This window comes from Equus przewalskii, chromosome 21 (genome assembly GCF_037783145.1).
Source record: "Equus przewalskii isolate Varuska chromosome 21, EquPr2, whole genome shotgun sequence".
Classification (NCBI taxonomy): Eukaryota; Metazoa; Chordata; class Mammalia; order Perissodactyla; family Equidae; genus Equus; species Equus przewalskii.
Genome location: NC_091851.1, coordinates 20,104,300 through 20,121,930, shown reverse-complemented (window position 1 = coordinate 20,121,930; position 17,631 = coordinate 20,104,300). Strand labels below are relative to the sequence as shown.

At 41.0% G+C, this 17,631-nt stretch overlaps 1 protein-coding gene across 1 annotated transcript in view; it reads left to right on the top strand.

Moving 5' to 3' along the window:
* The window catches only part of TMC2 (transmembrane channel like 2), a 73,019-nt gene that overhangs the window by 23,470 nt on the left and 31,918 nt on the right, over nucleotides 1-17,631 (top strand). The window contains exons 5-8 of the mRNA XM_070587985.1: nucleotides 7,362-7,452; nucleotides 10,629-10,710; nucleotides 11,078-11,184; nucleotides 16,908-17,006. Of these exons, the coding sequence (XP_070444086.1) occupies nucleotides 7,362-7,452; nucleotides 10,629-10,710; nucleotides 11,078-11,184; nucleotides 16,908-17,006 (379 nt within the window). The remainder of the gene's footprint in view (nucleotides 1-7,361; nucleotides 7,453-10,628; nucleotides 10,711-11,077; nucleotides 11,185-16,907; nucleotides 17,007-17,631) is intronic.

Here is a 17,631-nt window from a genome sequence, read left to right as displayed (position 1 = left end):
TTACCCATCAACAAACTGAGGCACAGAGCAATTGAGTAATTTGCCCAAAGTCACACAGTGAGTTAAGTGGCGTCACCTGCATTTGAACTCAGGAATTTCTGGCTCCAGAACTTACACTCTTAATGTGATCACCTCCCTACATTTACTAGAATTCTAAAATGCACCCCTTAGGCTCCCGTATGATTTCCTCTTCTGGCAATAAAGTCTTCAACTGCATCCCCAGACTACACCCTCTTTCTTCAGAAGTAATGCTTTGGGGACCCCAGTCTCTGGCCCAGTCAGGCAGCTGGCAGACCTGGGCATAGTTGTTGTAGACAAACTAAGAAGGAAGGCAAGGCACAAAGAGCAACAGCAGTGAATGGGGCAAGCCTGTGTTCACACCTCACATCCGAGTGGCTTTGGATGGCCATTCAATCCTTCTCAGGCTGGTTTGCTTCCCTTAACCTCTCTGAGCCTCATATGCCTCATTTGTAGAATAGGAATAATAATATCTACCTCACAGAGTTGTTCTGACAAATTCAAAATATTTATATTAAGTGGCCAGCACATAATATGCAATTAATAAATGGTAGTTATTGTTATTATTCAAGCTTGAACATCTTTTGTGCCAGATACTGTGTTGAGCCCTGAGACATGAGGATGGGGAACAAAGATGCATCAGAGAAGACATTTATTAATGGACAGCATTAATAACGACACAAGGTAGGCTGTGATGTTGGCAAAAGAGCTTCCAGCACCCATGAGTCAGGGATGTTTGCTTTAATCATAGAATTAATTGGGTATATCTCTCAGCTTTGTCAGAAGGCTGATGTCTTAGAAAATTACCAAACTGATTGCTTTCTTCAGAGAGATATGAAGAATTCCACTTCCAGGAAGGTGGAGTAGACATACTTCTCTCCCTATTCTTCCCCCTAAGCACAAATACAACCCTGGATGTTATATGTAAAGCAAACATAAGAAGGCTCAGAAAGGTGGAGAGAAGAAAGCAGACTACCTAAGGACCTCAGGACCAAAGAAATGACAGGACGTTGAGTTCCAGGGTGTCTTTTTAGCCTTAAAAATCCCAAACTGGATACTGGAGAAGCTGCCCTTCCAGAAACGTTGACAGACACAGATAAAAAACGCATTGACAAAAGTCTGCTCTCTCTTGCCAAAGGACCTGGAAAGAGACATCCTGGCAAAACAGAAAACTCTTAGACGATAACAATTCTATTTCAACCAAACCCCACAAAGAAAAGAGCACCTCCACCTCCATCCCTGGCAGCAAAAGCCAAGTGGGAAAGCCTAGATTTCCTCCCATGCCAGGTTACAACAGGGTGCCCCCAAATCCCCCATCAGGTGTCAGAGAAGGCCAAGTGGGGAGCAGAGACTTTCATCCCCACAGGGCAGTAATGATCCCTCCCTATCCTCATGGTGTCCGTGGAGGCCACATGGGGAGTCTGGACTTTCACCATCACCTGGCAGTAACAAGGCATCCCTCCCCAGGATGATATGAGCAGAAGTCTGGTGGGGTGCCTGAGCTCCCATCCCTGCTCAGCAGTAACAAGAAGCTCCTACCTGGCCCCAGTGTCGAAGAAGGCCAAGTGAAGAACCTAGGTTTCCAGCTGGAAGTAACCAGGCAGTATCCCCCTTCACCTACTGGAGCAGGGTCAGAGGATGGCTGCTAGAGCACAAATTTAACTAAGATCCAGTCTTATAACATAATATCCCAAATGTCCAGGCTTCAGTCAAAAATCACTCTTCATACCAAGAACCAGGAAGATCTCAAACTAAATGATAAAAGACAATCAACAGATGCTAATACCAAGATGATATAGACATTAGAATTATCTGACAAAGATTTTAAAGAAGCTACCATAAAAATGCTTCAGTGAGCAATTATGAATGTGTGAAACAGAGGAAGAAATAGAAAGTCTCAGAAGAGATATAGAAGATATAAAAAAGAACAACTGGAAATTTTACAAGTAAAAAATACAGTAACTAAAATTAAAAACTCAGTGAATGAACTCAACAGTAGAATGGAGATAACAGAGTAAAGAAATAGTGAAGTTGAAGATAGAACAAGAGAAATTACCCAATCTGAGCAATGGAGAGAAAATAGTCTGGGGAAAAAAAGTAAACAGAGACTCAGGGACATGTGGGACTATAATAAATAATCCAACATTAGTGTCTTCTCCAAATCCTGTGCCTTGGATATAAAGAGGAAAAAATGGAGTCCTAGAAGAAGAGATAAAAGAGGATGGGGCTGAAAAAGTCTTCGAAGAAACAAGGACTGAAAATTTCTCAAATTTGGCAAAACGTACAGATTCAAGAAGCTAAACAAACTCCAAACATGATAAACCCAAAGTAATCCATGTCCAGATACACCATAGTCAAACTTCTGAATACTAATAAGCAGTCAGAGAAACAATGCATTTCCTATAGGGGAAAAATAATTAGAAGGACAGCAAACTTCTCATCAGAAACCATGGAGGACAGAAGGAAGTGGCACAACAATTTTTTTTTTAAGATTGGCACTTGAGCTAACAACTGTCGCCAATCTTCTTTTTTTTTTTTCTGCTTTTTCTCCCCAAATCCCCCCAGTACATGGTTCTATATTTTAGTTGTGGGTCCTTCTAGTTGTGGCATGTGGGACACAACCTCAACATAACCTGACGAGTGGTGCCATGTTTGCGCCCAGGATCTGAACCAGCGAAACCCTGGGCTGCCGAAGTGGAGCATGGGAAGTTAACCACTCAGCACGGGGCCGGCCCCCACAACAATTTTTCAAGTGCTAAATGAAAATAATTGCCAGTCCAGAATTTATATCCAGCAAAAATATCCTTTAAAAATAAAGCAGAAATCAAGACATTCTCAGATGAAGAAAAACTTTAAAAATTTGTCACCAATAGACCTACCCTAAAAGAATGACTAATTAAATAAAGTTTTCTAAACTGAAAGGAAGTGATAAAATAAGGAATCTTAGAACATTAGGAAGGAAGAATATGGTAAGAGCAAAAGTGTTGGCAAATATGGATTTTCCTTCTCCTCTTGGGTATTTAAAATTATGTTTAACAGTTGAAGAAAAATTATAACACCATCTAATATGGTTCTCAGTGAATGCAGAGGAAATATTCAAGGCAATTATAAACGGAGAAGGTAAAGGCACATAAAGGGAAGTAATGTTTCTACACTTTGATAAAATATCAGCACCAGTTGACTTTGATATATATACCCAAAACAACTGCTAAAAAGGCTTACAAAGAGAAGTTTGCTGTCATTTTATGCAAAAACATTATAGATAAGTCAAAACGGAATCCTAAAAAATGTTCAAGTAACCCAGAGGAAGGCAGGAAAAAGGAAAGCAGAAATGAAAAACAGAGAGAGCAAACAGAAAGCAAGAAATAAAATAGTAGGTTTAAACCTTAGTAGATCAGTAATTACATTAAATGTAAGTGGTCTAAATACACCAATTAAAAGACAAAGATTGGCAGAATGGATTTTAAAAATGATTTAAGTACATGAAGTCTATAAGAAACTCACTTTAAATATGATTATATATGTAGGTGGAGAGTAAAAAGACAGCCAAAAAATTATACTGTGCAAACATTAGCCAAAATACAGCAGTAGGAGAGGCTGTGTAAATATTAAAGTCAACTTCAGGGTAAAGAAAATTCCCAGGGATGGAGAGGAACATTACATGATAAACAACTCAATCCACCAAGAAGACATAACAATCTTAAATGTGTATGCACCGAAGAGGTCAGTGGTTTGGGTACTACTGTGTATTAGTTACGCAGTGCTGTATAGTAAATTACCCTAAAACTTAGTAGTTTAAAATAATAATAAACATTCATTATCATCTATGGGTCAGAAATTCGGAAGCAGCTTAGCTGGGCAGTTCTGACTTGGAGTCTCTCATAAGGTTGAGTCAAGGCGTTGGCCAGGACTGCAGAAGGTCTGACTGGGGCTGGTGAATCGCTTTCAAGGTGGCTCACTCACATGGATGACAAATTGGCTCTGGTTGTTAGAAGGAGCCTCAGTTTTTCTCTCCATATGGGCCTCTCCATAGGCTGCTTGAGTGTCTTCATGACATGGCAGCTAGCTTTCCCCGGAGGAGGAGGAATTCAAGGAGAAAGTCACAATACCCTTTATGTCCTAGTCTCAGAAGTCATAAACTGTTGCTTCTACCACCTTCTATTCATTGACAGCAAGTTACTAAGTCTAGCCCACATTCAAGGGGAGGAGAATTAAGTTCTACATTTTAAAATGAGGAATGTCAAATAATTTGCTGGCATATTTTAAAACCACCACATGTGGGAAGCCAGGCATTCTTGGCTAGCCTCAACTGTCCTCAGATTGACACGGTGAGGTCTTTAGAGCAGATGCCTCTACCTGGCTGATCTGAATTTCCACTTAGAATGGGCTCAGCATCTGTTTGATCCCTGTCTCCACAGCTAAAAATGCAAATTGCTTGGGGACAAAGAGAGACACCAAACCGGCATGACCTAGACCACCTTTGACCTCTGGCCACCTCCAACCTCTAGCCACCTCCTTTTGGCCACCTGTGTTCCCTACTTACATTGAGATGTATTCAATATTTCAGCCTGGCTCATACACTCTCCCAACATTCTGCATGGGACAGCAAACCTCTGTCATCAAACACAGGCTTTCCTGTGTCTATTTTTACCTCTGCATCTCAAAATTAAGTATAATTTTGAATCTGATCTCCTTCACTAGGGGAGGAGTTTGGGAGGTACATCATCTGAGAGAGACCTTGGGTCAACTTTAGAGTGTTCCCATTTGGAAGTCCAAGTTACCGAGCCCCCTGTCCAGGCACCTGGGGGAGCAGAAGTTTCCTCCCATCAGCCCCTGGGCTAGCAAAGAATCTCATCAGCTTCCCACTCCAGGAGCTGCAGTTTCCTCAGAAGGGTAAAGGGTGACTGCCCGCGAAATGAAATTGCTGGCCTCACAGTGCATGCAATCACACATTCAATTCTCATAATACTATCCCCATTTTTAGGTGAACACTCTGAGAGGCACAGAGTCCTGCCTGGTTCTCTCTGGCACAAAAAGCTGCACAATGTGCCTCTCTCGCTCCCAACAGTAACCACTGGCCACCTTGACCATGTTTTCCAGACTGTGATTTGGGCCACTTTATCTACAGGGAGGGTCTTCCTGGAGGCAAATGTGAGGGGGTTCTGAAGTGCTGTCTGCAGTGTGGCTGCCTCCTAAAAGCCCTTTCTTCAGGAACTTCCTCCTCTGCTGAGTGTTGGAGGGGCCTGAGGGGTCTGCCAAAAGTGACCTTGAGACCCAGGTCCCCAGAAGCTGCCTCAAAATAATGGACTCTTCCTCTCTTCCTTTTCGTTTCATTTACCCCACACCATCTGGTTTGAGGAAAAAAGAGAGGTGAGTTTGTGGGAAGTTCCCAGCTGAAAGGACACTGCCAACAAGGAGGGGACGGAAGCACCTTCCAGAAGTAAGATTTGCAGCAGTTGGGAAGTGCAGGGCAGGAGCCAGTGTTTCCATATACCAAATACTGTCGCTGGTAAGGAAGACCATGATATTCTGGATCACAGGTGACACATTTAAAGGAGTTTGCTGTAAAAATGTTAGTTATTATTTATGTACCTTTGCTGAATCCAAAAAAGTTTACTGTGTCCATCAAAATTCTTGAACCAGATGGACTCTTCACAGCAAGTGGTCCTCAGAGCTTGCACCCAACACTGGGCAGAGCCCTCTGTTCTGCCGAGGGCTCTCTGGGGGTCTGGACATCAGGAAGAGAAGCATTTGCTGCCAGGTTCAATGGCTCAGGCACAAGACCTGGCCTTTACTTTTGAGAACTCTCATCTGAAGTCCCAAAATATTAACACTTGGCACACTTAAACTCAAAAACCCCAAGGGCTTACGAGTCTTTGCTCACTCATAAGATTCAGGACGCGGACAAAAATATGAGTTTCATGAAAATATTCTTTGGTGTCACAGAGATGTTGGTAGTCGCAGATAACTCCCTGCCGGGACATGGCCTGCCTAGAGGGGAAACAGCGAGCTGATCCGTTGTGAAGTACCTGCAGCCCAGCTTTTGACCATGGGCTCAGTGAGGCTCCTCAGCCTCATTGATATTGAGACATCCTAGTAAAGCCAGCCTCAGGATTAACCCCAGGGGAGAATGTGACTTTGATTCCTGTCAGGTGCCCGCACTTGCGCCTTGGAGGTGGTGTAGGCATTGTGTAACAAGCAGTGGGGCTGCAGCAACAGCAGCCAGACACACAGCTCCACAATGCCTTCTTCCACTCAGCCCGAGACGGACTTCATTCTTCATCTGCTTGTGTGGGTTTATCCAGTTGTTGCTGATAAACTGGCCCCCTGGGTCGGGGGTGCGATAGAGGGAGCCTGATTTGTCTTTTGCTGATTTCCATGGGCTAAGTACTCCCACTATGGCCAATTTCAAGCTATCAGTGGTTTAACAACTGGTTGGCCAAGTTCCTGAATGTTTAACAATCAGTTTTCCGGAGCCAGTCCTCACCAGCTCCAGCACACCCTCCCAGAGTGTCTAACCGACAAACTGACTCCTGTGTTTCTCATCCAAACTTCCCCGGATGTTCATTTACTCACTCAACATTCATGCAGTCCACAAATATCTACTGAGTGCTGTGTTCACTTTCTATTGCTGCTATAGCAAATTGCCACAAGCTTAAGAGTTTAAAACAGCACTCATTTACTAGCTCACAGTTCTGTTGGTCAGAAGTCCAGCATGGTGTGGCTGGATTCTCTGCCTAGGGTCTCCTGGGGCCAAAATCAAGGCATCAGCAAGGCTGCAGTGCCCATCAGGGATTTGAAGTCCTCTTTCCAGCTCACTGGCTTTTGGCAGAATTCATTTCCTTGTCTTGCTTTCCATGAGGTGTCCTCCAGAGAGGACCAGCAAAAGAAGGTCGAAAATTCTCCTCCTTCAAATTTCTCTGGCTTTCCCTTCTGCCACATCTCTCTCTGACTCTTCCGCCTTCTTCTTCTCTTTTTAAGAGTTCATGTGGTTACATTGGGTCCTTCCAGAGATTCCAAGATAATCTCCCTATTTTAAAGTCTGTAATCTTAATTACATCTACGAAGACTCTTTCGACATTCACGGATATACCACCAGGGGGTGAAGGTCATGGAGACCAAAATTCTGCCTACAGGCACCTGTCATGTACTAAGCACTATTCTTGGCATTCAGGAACTTCAGTAGACAGAACAGACAAAATGCTCTGCCTTCATGGAACTTCCAATCTAATTAGGAGAGTAAAAACACTCAAGGCTTCCAGCCATCTACACATCCTCATAGTTCAGATTTCTTTGGGTTAAATGTTAATTGAATTCCTGCCCTTTTTTTTTTTTCTAACCAGGGAGGCCCAAGAATTTGTGGAGAAGTATGAAGGAGCCTTGGGAAAGGGGAAAGGCAAGAGACTCTACGCCTATAAGATGCTGATGGCTAAGGTGTGTGGTACAGAGGCAGCAAACCTGTGGAAGGGCTTGCTCAGCTTCTGAATCTGGGTGACCTTCGCAGGCACCTGCCCAGCCTCGCCATTTATGTCCAGCTCCCCCAGAATCCTGAGCGCAAGGTCCGGTTGACCTTTCCAATTCATCCAAGATTGGAAACCAACTGTATCCTGTCAATTTCTCTACTTTGTCTGTGAAGAACTAAACTCACAAAATTGATGGTGTTAAAACCACTGGGATCTTATTTTTAGGACACACTGATGAATCATCCATTTTTATATAACACCTCAATAATTTTTTAATGTATTCCTTGTTTATTGGTGTCTTCAAGTTTTAACTTTTTCTTGGGGACATTTTGATATTTCATATTTTTCCCAAAATTTGATCATTTCATTAAGATTTTCATATGCGTTACCAGAAAGTTGCAGGTGGTGGTCCCACAATTTTTGTAATTACTTTCTATATATGTTGGGTTTAAATCTTTTTTATTCTTAATATTATTTTTCTCCTTTTACAGTTTTAATTGCCAGGCAACTATCTATGGGTCATTTTATTAACTTATCTAGAAACTGTTTACCATTTAACAGCTGCACAGTCAGATCCTTTTTTCCCAACTAAGGAGGGTGCTCTGTCCTCTGTGTTTACCTTCCCTTATTGTTTTTAAGATTTTTTTTTATTTTTTATTTTTTTTAAGATTTTTTTTTCATTTTTTTCCTTTCTCTCCCCAAAGCCCCCCAGTACATAGTTGTATATTCTTCGTTGTGGGTCCTTCTAGTTGCGGCATGTGTGACCCTGCCTCAGCGTGGTTTGATGAGCAGCGCCATGTCCGCGCCCAGGATTTGAACCAACAAAACACTGGGCCGCCTGCAGCATAGCGCAGGAACTTAACCACTCAGCCACGGGGCCAGCCCCTCCCTTATTGTTTTTAGTTCTTTGTTTTTCTCTCTCTTTGCATTCTCTGAAATTTCCCAGGTTTAATGTCAATATCATTGAATCAATTTTCTTCTGTCTCAATTATAATTCTGTTAATGAACTTTTAGCTACTTTGTAATCCTTCCATACTTCACCTGTATTCTTTTTTAAATCTCAAAAAAAGTAAAGTGTTATCCTTTACTCTAGAAGCCATATCTCTTGTATCCTATTACGAATGCTGAACAATTTCTCAAAATTTAGTTATGTATCCTAGAGGAAATGCTTTCCAAAAATTTCAGAGAATGATGTCCATTTTTCCTTGTTCTGCGTACTATTTCTCAAGCCTCACTGGTTGTTTTTAGTCATTGAGACCCTGATTTCATCCACAAACAGGATGCTTACTTTGCCTGCGTCTTGTTCGACTGCTGTTTGAATTTTGTTTTCCTATATATAGCTAGGGAGCCAGATGACATGCCCAGTTAGTAACCCGGTCCTGGGGCAGCAGCCACCATCTCACGCAGCTCTGAGGAGGGGAGTTGGGGCCGCCTCCTGCCCACGCTCCAGCGCAGTTTTCTGATTCTCTAAACCAATGAAGGATAAGAGCCTCGATGCAGAGCTTCTCCCTGGCCTCCGTCTGCCTCTGCCCCTCTCCAGGGCATCACTTTCCAGGCCAAGATGCCCACAGCCTTGAGGTTGTCAGGTGGCTGCCAAGTGACCAGCTGGCAGGCTATGTCTCCAGGGGCCTCACTTGGCAACGTCCGTTCCCTCTTTTGGCCCTCAGCCTTGCAAGCGTATATTTTGTACTGATTTTATCAGCACTCTGACAGGGAATCCATCTCTCTGGGGAGGACTCACATTAATAAAGCTTTTCAGACTGACATATAAAACCAGGTGCCCAATTATTCATTTACAAGGAGAAATAACTGATGCAAGAACTGGAAAATTTGAAGTCTACATCAGCAGTGCCTTTCATTTTTGATAGTAGAGTTAGTTATACGGGAAGCTAAAGCATAATTCCAATTCCAAGCTATTAATTTGCAATGAAAAATCACTGCCATAGAAACCAAAATACTCACAGCCCAGGTGATGGGCAAATGCTTTCCTTATAGACAAACCCACATAGGAATCCAAATAAGCCAAAGATGACTTTTACACAGAATCAGAACTAGGGAAGGTAGATGAAGCAATGGGACCGGAGTGCCCAGTGTCCATCACCCGCCATTCCCCACATCCCTCCCTTCCTCTCTTAGGGACATCTTTGCCGTTATCGTCAACTAGTCTTTTGTTTATCAGTTCCTCTTCTCCTCTGCATCTGCGACCATCTCCCTCTTCTGACAGATATTTTTCTTCCTTATATAGTAATCACCCCATCAGGATATGGTCAAAGCCTTCAGGTCTGGAAGCCGGTCTGAATCCTTCAGATAAATTTTCCCTTTCATTCTTTAATGAATTTACAAGGGAAAGTCTCATTTCCTTCATGACCAAGTTCTTAGGAGAACTTTGTAATAATAGAAACTGATTTTAGGATCGTCTCCCTGCTATCTCTTGGCTGGCTTCTATGAATTGCTTAATTCCAAATGGATTTATTTCCAGGGGGTAGGGCTGCTGGAGATCAGCCCTTTCAAGACTTGACAAATTTTCACCCAGCCAGCAGACAGACAGCTACTCAGGTTTCTGATTGGTACAAACTCTGAGTGTTGGAGCTGGGAACAGACTATGGAAAGGAGCAAAATGCCTTCCTAACTCCTTTCAGAAAAAAGCAGGCTATTGTTTCACCAGGAGAAGAATGGGAAGCCGTGGGCTGAGGTCTCTACCAGCTCCACCAGCCTTATAGCTTAGCAACAGTTCCTGTCAGATTAAGGCACGTGGCTGTCTGCCAAACGTGGGTGTGAGAGTTGCAAGATTTCTTTTTTCCCTTGAATTTGTGTTTTAAGACAAAGGAGGTTGCATCAGCGATTGCTAACCCAATTTGACCCCCCAAACCAGAAATTATACACAGAATCTCTAAGTTCATGTGTAAACTATCCAAACCTGAAATTTTATCAGCACTGTAGACAAATGCAAGGTATTGCTGATCCCCTGGCTTCTCTCCCATCCACGTCTGACTTCGGCAGCCTGGGTTTAACACCTCCAAGATGGCAGCCTCACCCACAGGTCGATCTCATGTTGACACATCAACATCAACACGTACCTCCAACGTCCCCCTCCAGGCCCCCATGCGGCATGTTAATGAACTGAGGATGTTACCTGTCTAATTTCAGAAATGGGTCAAGTTTAAGAGAGACTTTCATAATTTCAAGACTCAATGTATTCCCTGGGAAATGAAGATCAAGGACATCGAAAGTGAGTATTTTGGTGTCACTCTTTTTAATTGGTTTACTGAAGAGTTTTCCACAGGCTTAGATTGTGTTCTTGACCAGGTGATTAGATTATTTCTTAGGTTCTGTTGTATAAAAAAAAAAAAAAAGGGCTTTGGACTAGTCAGACCAAGATTAAAATTGTCCTTCACTTTCTGATTGTGGGAGCTAAGGCAGATTGGTTAAGCCTACATTACCTCAGCTTATTTATCTGGAAAAAGAACATGGAGATCAGGATGTCCGTTCCACAGACTGGGTTTCACAGATTGAATCCATCACATGCATAAAGTGCTCAGTAGTGTTGACTTCCTCCTTCTGCAATACTTAAATTTCACCATCTTTTCTCTCTTGAGGTCATTTTGGTTCTTCAGTGGCATCATATTTCATCTTTCTCCGATGGATGTATGGGGTTAACCTCGTCCTTTTTGGCTTAATATTTGGTCTCGTCATAATTCCAGAGGTAAGAAAAGAACTTCCTATATCTTTGGATAGTGTTGAGGCTCAGCATGACCACCGTCTTCGTTTATGTTAATCAAATACTCTCTGTTTTACAAAGAACCAATCACTGATTTGAAATTCTATTCTCACATCAATTGCCCAGATAGTTCCACACAAAGAATAGAACCAAAACACTTGTGTTTCTAAATTAAGAGATGGATCCTACATTTTTCTACTTGTCATTTTACTTTAAGATCATTTGAGAGTTAATATCTCAGTGAATTTTTTTCTTTTACTCTGAAAACAAGGAACAGAATGCATTATATCATAATTTATTACCAAAAAAACCTTGCATTTGAATAGCGCTCTTCAGTATTCTCCCAGACACAGTCTTGTTATGGATGTAGGTAGATGCTTCCTTATGGATGAGTAATTGAGAGACAAAAAAGGAATAAACAAATGGCTTGTGCAAAGTTACACAATAAATTTGTGGTGAATGAGATGCCAGGTCTCCTGAGTATTGGCCTGGGGTCTTTTCCAAGGGTGCCTGTGGTCCACTGAGCGCTGAGCACACTGATTGCTGCAGTCCTGCCTGAACCTCTTAGTGCCGGTGCTGGGTACGCGAGAGGATTTACTTCAACAGCTTTGAGGGTAACGATATGTCTTCATCTAGTATTTTCTTCCTTCCAGGTTTATTAATTGGTTCTATAACACCTTAGTGACCCCTATTTTATTATGAATGGTTCCATGAGCGTATTGGAGTCCGTTCTATCTGTAATTACATCCTTAGGAAACTTTTCTGCACATCCACTTTTCAAATTGAAAGACTTCCACCGAATGTGAATTAAATCAGACTAGTTGGAAGATGTGGATGGTGTATTGTAATAGTGCTTGGCAGCAAAGTAGTTTTACATTATTTATTAAACCACTGAATTCTTTTCTACCTTACCTAAAAAGTGTGCTTAAATATGTCATTAACTAGCTTTTATACTCCTTTATATTCACACTTGGAGATCAAGGGTTATGAGTCCACTTAGTTTTACATATATTCTTCAGCCATTATCACTCTCCAAACTAGAGATAAGGATTTTTAAACTTTCTAGTAAATTCATGCAAATGCCCTTGCACCAAATCTGGTTCTTCCCAAGGGGAAAATATTGCCAGAAGCTAACTGGAAGTTTCACTTCTTCCTTCCATAGCCAAGGAAGTGTGAGTTTTCCCCGGTAGCTACCAGATTTATTTCCATGCAAAGAGAATATATTTAAATACTGTAGGCCTATGAGACATCACTGGAATTGTGCTAGACAGTGGTCCCAGAGGCTGTCTTCTTAGGTAGTTGAATAATTTTAAGGACACTGAGGTTTTTTTTTTTAAGGAAACATTAAATTTTGCATAATTTATGTAAAGTGCTATAATTTATAAATATTTCACATGAGGGGAACATTCGTTTGAAACAATGAAAGCTGAGTGATTGGTCCATTCCAATGAAGCAGCCAAGACCTGAACTGTCCAGGCAAGAGTGCCTTGACTTGATTGGTTGGTGACTTGGAAAGCCATACTGGAGTAGGGTAGGGGAAAGGAAAGAGACAGACAAACAGACAGGCAGAGAGGGCTGACTGGAATGAGGAGCCCCGGGCCAGGAAGAAGGACCACGAGGGGAGAGGGAGAGAGGCAAAGACCAGTTAAGAGCCTATTGCAATAGCTCAGTCCCAGATCAAGGTATTGTCAATGGGAATGGATTAAAAGAGAGGAATTAGAGAGAAGTAGAACAAACAAGACTTGATGACAGGTTGGATAATGGCAGCTGAGAATGTGAGGTGTCCCAAGATGCCTTCCTAGTTAGGATAATATGCAATTGGCCACATGGGAACCAGACACACCAAAACTCACCTTAAATAGAGTAGAAGAGGTGCCCTGTTGGTCAAAGACACGAATAACTTCAGATCCCCAGGGTTTTCAGCATAAGTCTGATGATCAGATATTCCCATGGCTCATGGATGTCTTAAAGCCAACCAGGGTGAATCAGAGGGTCTGAGAATAAGAATATTAGAAGTGCTCAGATGTTAGGCAACTTTAGCAGAATTTCTCCTCATACTCATCTTTCTTTGCCACAAACCCTCAATACCATTTTAATGGAATTAAACAGCTCTGAATGCTAGAATGAATCTTGCTCAGCTTTAATGACAATTGCCTATAGAGCCCAGGATGCCTACATGATCCCTGGGGAGCCCTCTGTTTTATGCTGCAGGAACTGGCTGTCAAGGCTGTACTGGATGTTGAGTTCATGTACTTCTTGTCTCAACATGGAGTGCATGTGAAAATCACATGGGAGGTGTTTTTAAAAATACCAGGTCCTAGGCCCACCCCAATCAGTTGAATCTAAATCTATAAGAGTGTGGTCTTGGCATCTCTATTTTAAAAGTTCCTGTGGTAGGCAGACATCTAAGATTACCCCCAATGATTCCCACCTCCTGGTATTACGCGCTTGTATAATCCCCTCCCCTTGAGTATAGGCTAGACGTAGTGACTCACTCTTAACAAATAGAATATAACCAAAGTTACTGGCTGTCACTTACATGACTAGATTATAAAAAACTATGACTTCCATCTTGCTGGCATTCTCTCTCAATTCCCTTCTTGGCTTGCATGCTTTGATGAAGCAAAAGATAAGAAAAGCCCATCGGGCAAGGAACTGAGAGTGGCCTTCAGAGAACAGCCAGCAAGGAACGGAGGCCCTCAGACCAACAACCCGTAAGGAACTAACTCTTGCCAACAATCACATGAGTGCATTTAGAATCAGATCCTTCCCCAGCCAGACTTTCAGATGAGACCAAAGCCCTGGAAGACACCTTGAAGGTGGCCTGTGAGAGACTCTGAAGCAAAGGACTCACCTAAACCATCCCAGATTCCTGACCCACAGAAACGGTGGGATAATAAATGTGGTTGTTTTAAGCCACTAAGTGTTAGGGTAATTTTTACACAACAACAGATCGCTCATACAGCTCTCCAGGTGATTCTAATATGCAGCCAGGGTTGATAATTGCTGGTATACATTAATGAATTAAATTAAATAACTCTTAAAAATACCTTGCAAGCTCTGCTCTGGGGTTAACATAGACAGCATTCAGTCAGTAAGCCTCATATTGATATTTCCTCTAAAAATTATCATTAAAATATTTCAGATATATGGAAAGGTATAAAGAATGAGTCCATTTGCCTACTAGTTAGTTTAAAAATGAAAAATTACAGATACACTAAAGTCCTCTAATTATGTCTCCCCAATTGTATTACCTACATAACCATTACTTGTAATATTCTCCTGAACTTTCCATTTCAATTTACATTTTAAACTGTATTGGCTTAAAGATACACACAGTAGTTTCTTGTTTTTTAAAATCACTTGTGTCTCTGAAGTTATATTCCCTTTTGCATTACAGTGTAATTTTTTCTCTCTCAATTATATTAAAGATTTATCTCTTTTCGTTATTTTGTTAAAGAAACAACTTTGGCTTTGTTGATCCTCTCTGATAGGTCTTTTTTTTAATTCAGGTTTTCTGGTGGGGTATAACTGACATACTGTAAAATCCACTCTTTTTAGATGTACAGTTGGGTGAGTTTTGACAAATATATACAGTTGGTAACCATCACCACAATTGAGCTATAGAATAGTTCCATCATCCCAAAAAATTCCCTTGTGCCCCCTTTGCAAGCAATTTTCTCTCCTTACTTTCATCCCTTGACAAGCAGTGATCTGATTTCTGTCCCTAAAGTTTTGCCTTTTCCGGAATTTCATATAAATAGAATCATGCAGTGTGTGCGTTTGTGTCTGGCCTCTTTCACTTGGCACGAGATCTTTGAGATTCGTTCATGTTGTTGCCTGTATCAGTAGTCTGTTCCTTTATTGCTGAGCAATATTCCATTGTGTGGATGGACCATGTGATCTATTCACCAGCTCGTGACCACTTGGGTTGTTCCCAGTTTGGGACCATTGTAAATAAAGTTACCGTAAATATTCACATTCAGGTCTTTGTCTTATTTATCTTCATCTTCTATATCATTAATTTCTAGTCTTACTATTTCTTTTCTGCTAATTTCTTTGGGTTGGTGTTAGCTATCTTTTGCTGTGTAACAAAAATATCCCAAATTGTTTGCTGAAAACAACAAACATTTATCATCTCACAGTGTCTGTGGTTCTGGAGGGGCATACCCAGAGCGTTACAAAGACCTGACATTCAGTTTCTTAAACTAGGTAGGGGATACACAGTAGTTAACTTTCTTTTCCTTATAATCAACTCTACATATATGATATAGATAGATAGATATACTACTTTATGTACAATATATTTCCCAATAAGGATATAAACTTTTAAACAAACAAAAAGAAATGAGGGAATTACCTAAAATTGATGAAGCTTTAAATGAAAAAACTAAAGTAATGTTACATTAAATGGTCAAATACTAAAGCCTGTGTTACTAAAAATCAAGAGCAACATGACATGCCCCTGTCCTCACTACTTTTAAACATTATTTTAAAATTTCTACCTAACACAGTAAGTCAAGAAAATTAAACTTATACATTTTGTACAAAAAAATACAAAATTATCTTCGTTTGCAAGTGATATTCTTGTATACCCAGAAAATCCCAATGAGTCTACCAAAAGTTACTTGACTTAATGAAGGAGTATGTTTTGATGGCTGGAGTCATTTGAAATAAACAAACATCAGTGGCATTTTCTACACTCTCAGTATCCAGTTTGAAATGAAATTTAAAACTCTCATACTCATGATAGCAATAAATCTATATAATCACTAGTAATAAATTTAACAAATTAGAAGATTTCTGTGAGGAACATTATAAAGCACTATAGGATAAAAATGCAACTGAATAAACAGGAGGACACATTCTTGGAAGGGAAAATTTAATACCATAAAAAGAAGTCAGGGGCCAGCCCCATGGCCTAGTGATTAAGCTCTGCGTGCTCTGCTTTGGTGGCCCAAGATCAGTTCCCAGTCACAGACCTACACCACTCATCGGCAGCCATGCTGTGGTGGTGACCCACATACAAAATAGAGGAAGATTGGCACAGATGTTAGCTCAGGGTGAATTTTTCTCAGCCAAAAAAAAAAGAAAAAAATAGGTAACATTTCAAGTAAATAAACAATAATTCAGTATTTAAAAAAAAAGTCAATCCTTCCCAAATTGATATGTAAACTTAATACAATTCTGATTTTTTTGTAATTAAGGAGCAAATAAAGGCATATCTATGAGGGTATTAGTAATAGAATCATGTGTACAAGAAGAACTGGAAATACTCTAATGTCCAACGGGGTATTTGTTAAGTAAGTTTATAGTACATATACATGATTAGATATTTTGAAGTCATTTTATTTTGAGAAATACCATATGACATAGGGAATTGGTTATAAAATACTATTAAGCTAAATAATCAGACTAAAATATATATAAAACTCAGAAACAACTGAAAGGAAATACACAAATATCTAACAGTCATTACCTTGGGGATGTGGAGGTGATAGGTAATTTTTAAAATGCTTTTCTCTACTTTTCCACATTTTCTACAATGAATATGTGATACTTTTACAATCAGGAAAGTGATGAATGTTACTTAAAGAAGAAACTATGTGTCCTGCTCTGAGAAAGAAAGTATGTAACCCAGTATCCCAATGTCTCTGTGTGTTTGTATTTCCTCCACGTGTAATTGTGTCGTTCTGTTCCTACATAAGGTACTCATGGGCACGCCCTATGGAAGTATACCCAGAAAGACAGTACCTCGGGCTGAGGAAGAAAAAGCCATGGATTTTTCCGTCCTTTGGGATTTTGAGGTACCATTGTGAACAATGCCAATGTGATACCAAACAAGGGCTCGATCTGCTCATTGCAAGATAAATGGCCAAGAAGGTGCTGGTAGAGAAAGAACTTTAATAAGCAATAAGCCAGCAAATCAGGAGATGGTGGACTACCATCCTAAGAAACCCATCTTAAAGGAAAACTCATTTGGAAATGACTTATATAAGGCAAACAGGGTTGGGGAGGGGGCTCAGGAGTGTCAGGTGATGGATGACCACAGAACGTTGGGCACTTCTCTGTAGCAGATCTGCTGAATGCAACATTCCTGAGGAATCTACGAAAACCTCAGTTACCTCCTTATCTGGGACAGAAGGAACAGTTTGGGCAGAGGACATAAATTCTCTGCTAACAAGTTCTTCTTTCTTTCTACCAGTTACAGATTAGCTTGCCTACATGCAGTTCTAAGTGTTTTTTCCAAAGCACATTGTGAGAATAAGATGAGGAGGGGCCTTGGGGACTGAAGTTCTAAGAGTCCTCTGCGCAGGGGCGACTGTCTGTCATATTTCTTCATGGGTCTCACGTGCAAATTCATGGGGGTTCTACGTGTTGCATGTGGTAGATCTTTAGTCTGGGACGTGTAAAGCTTACAGTTGGTCGCTG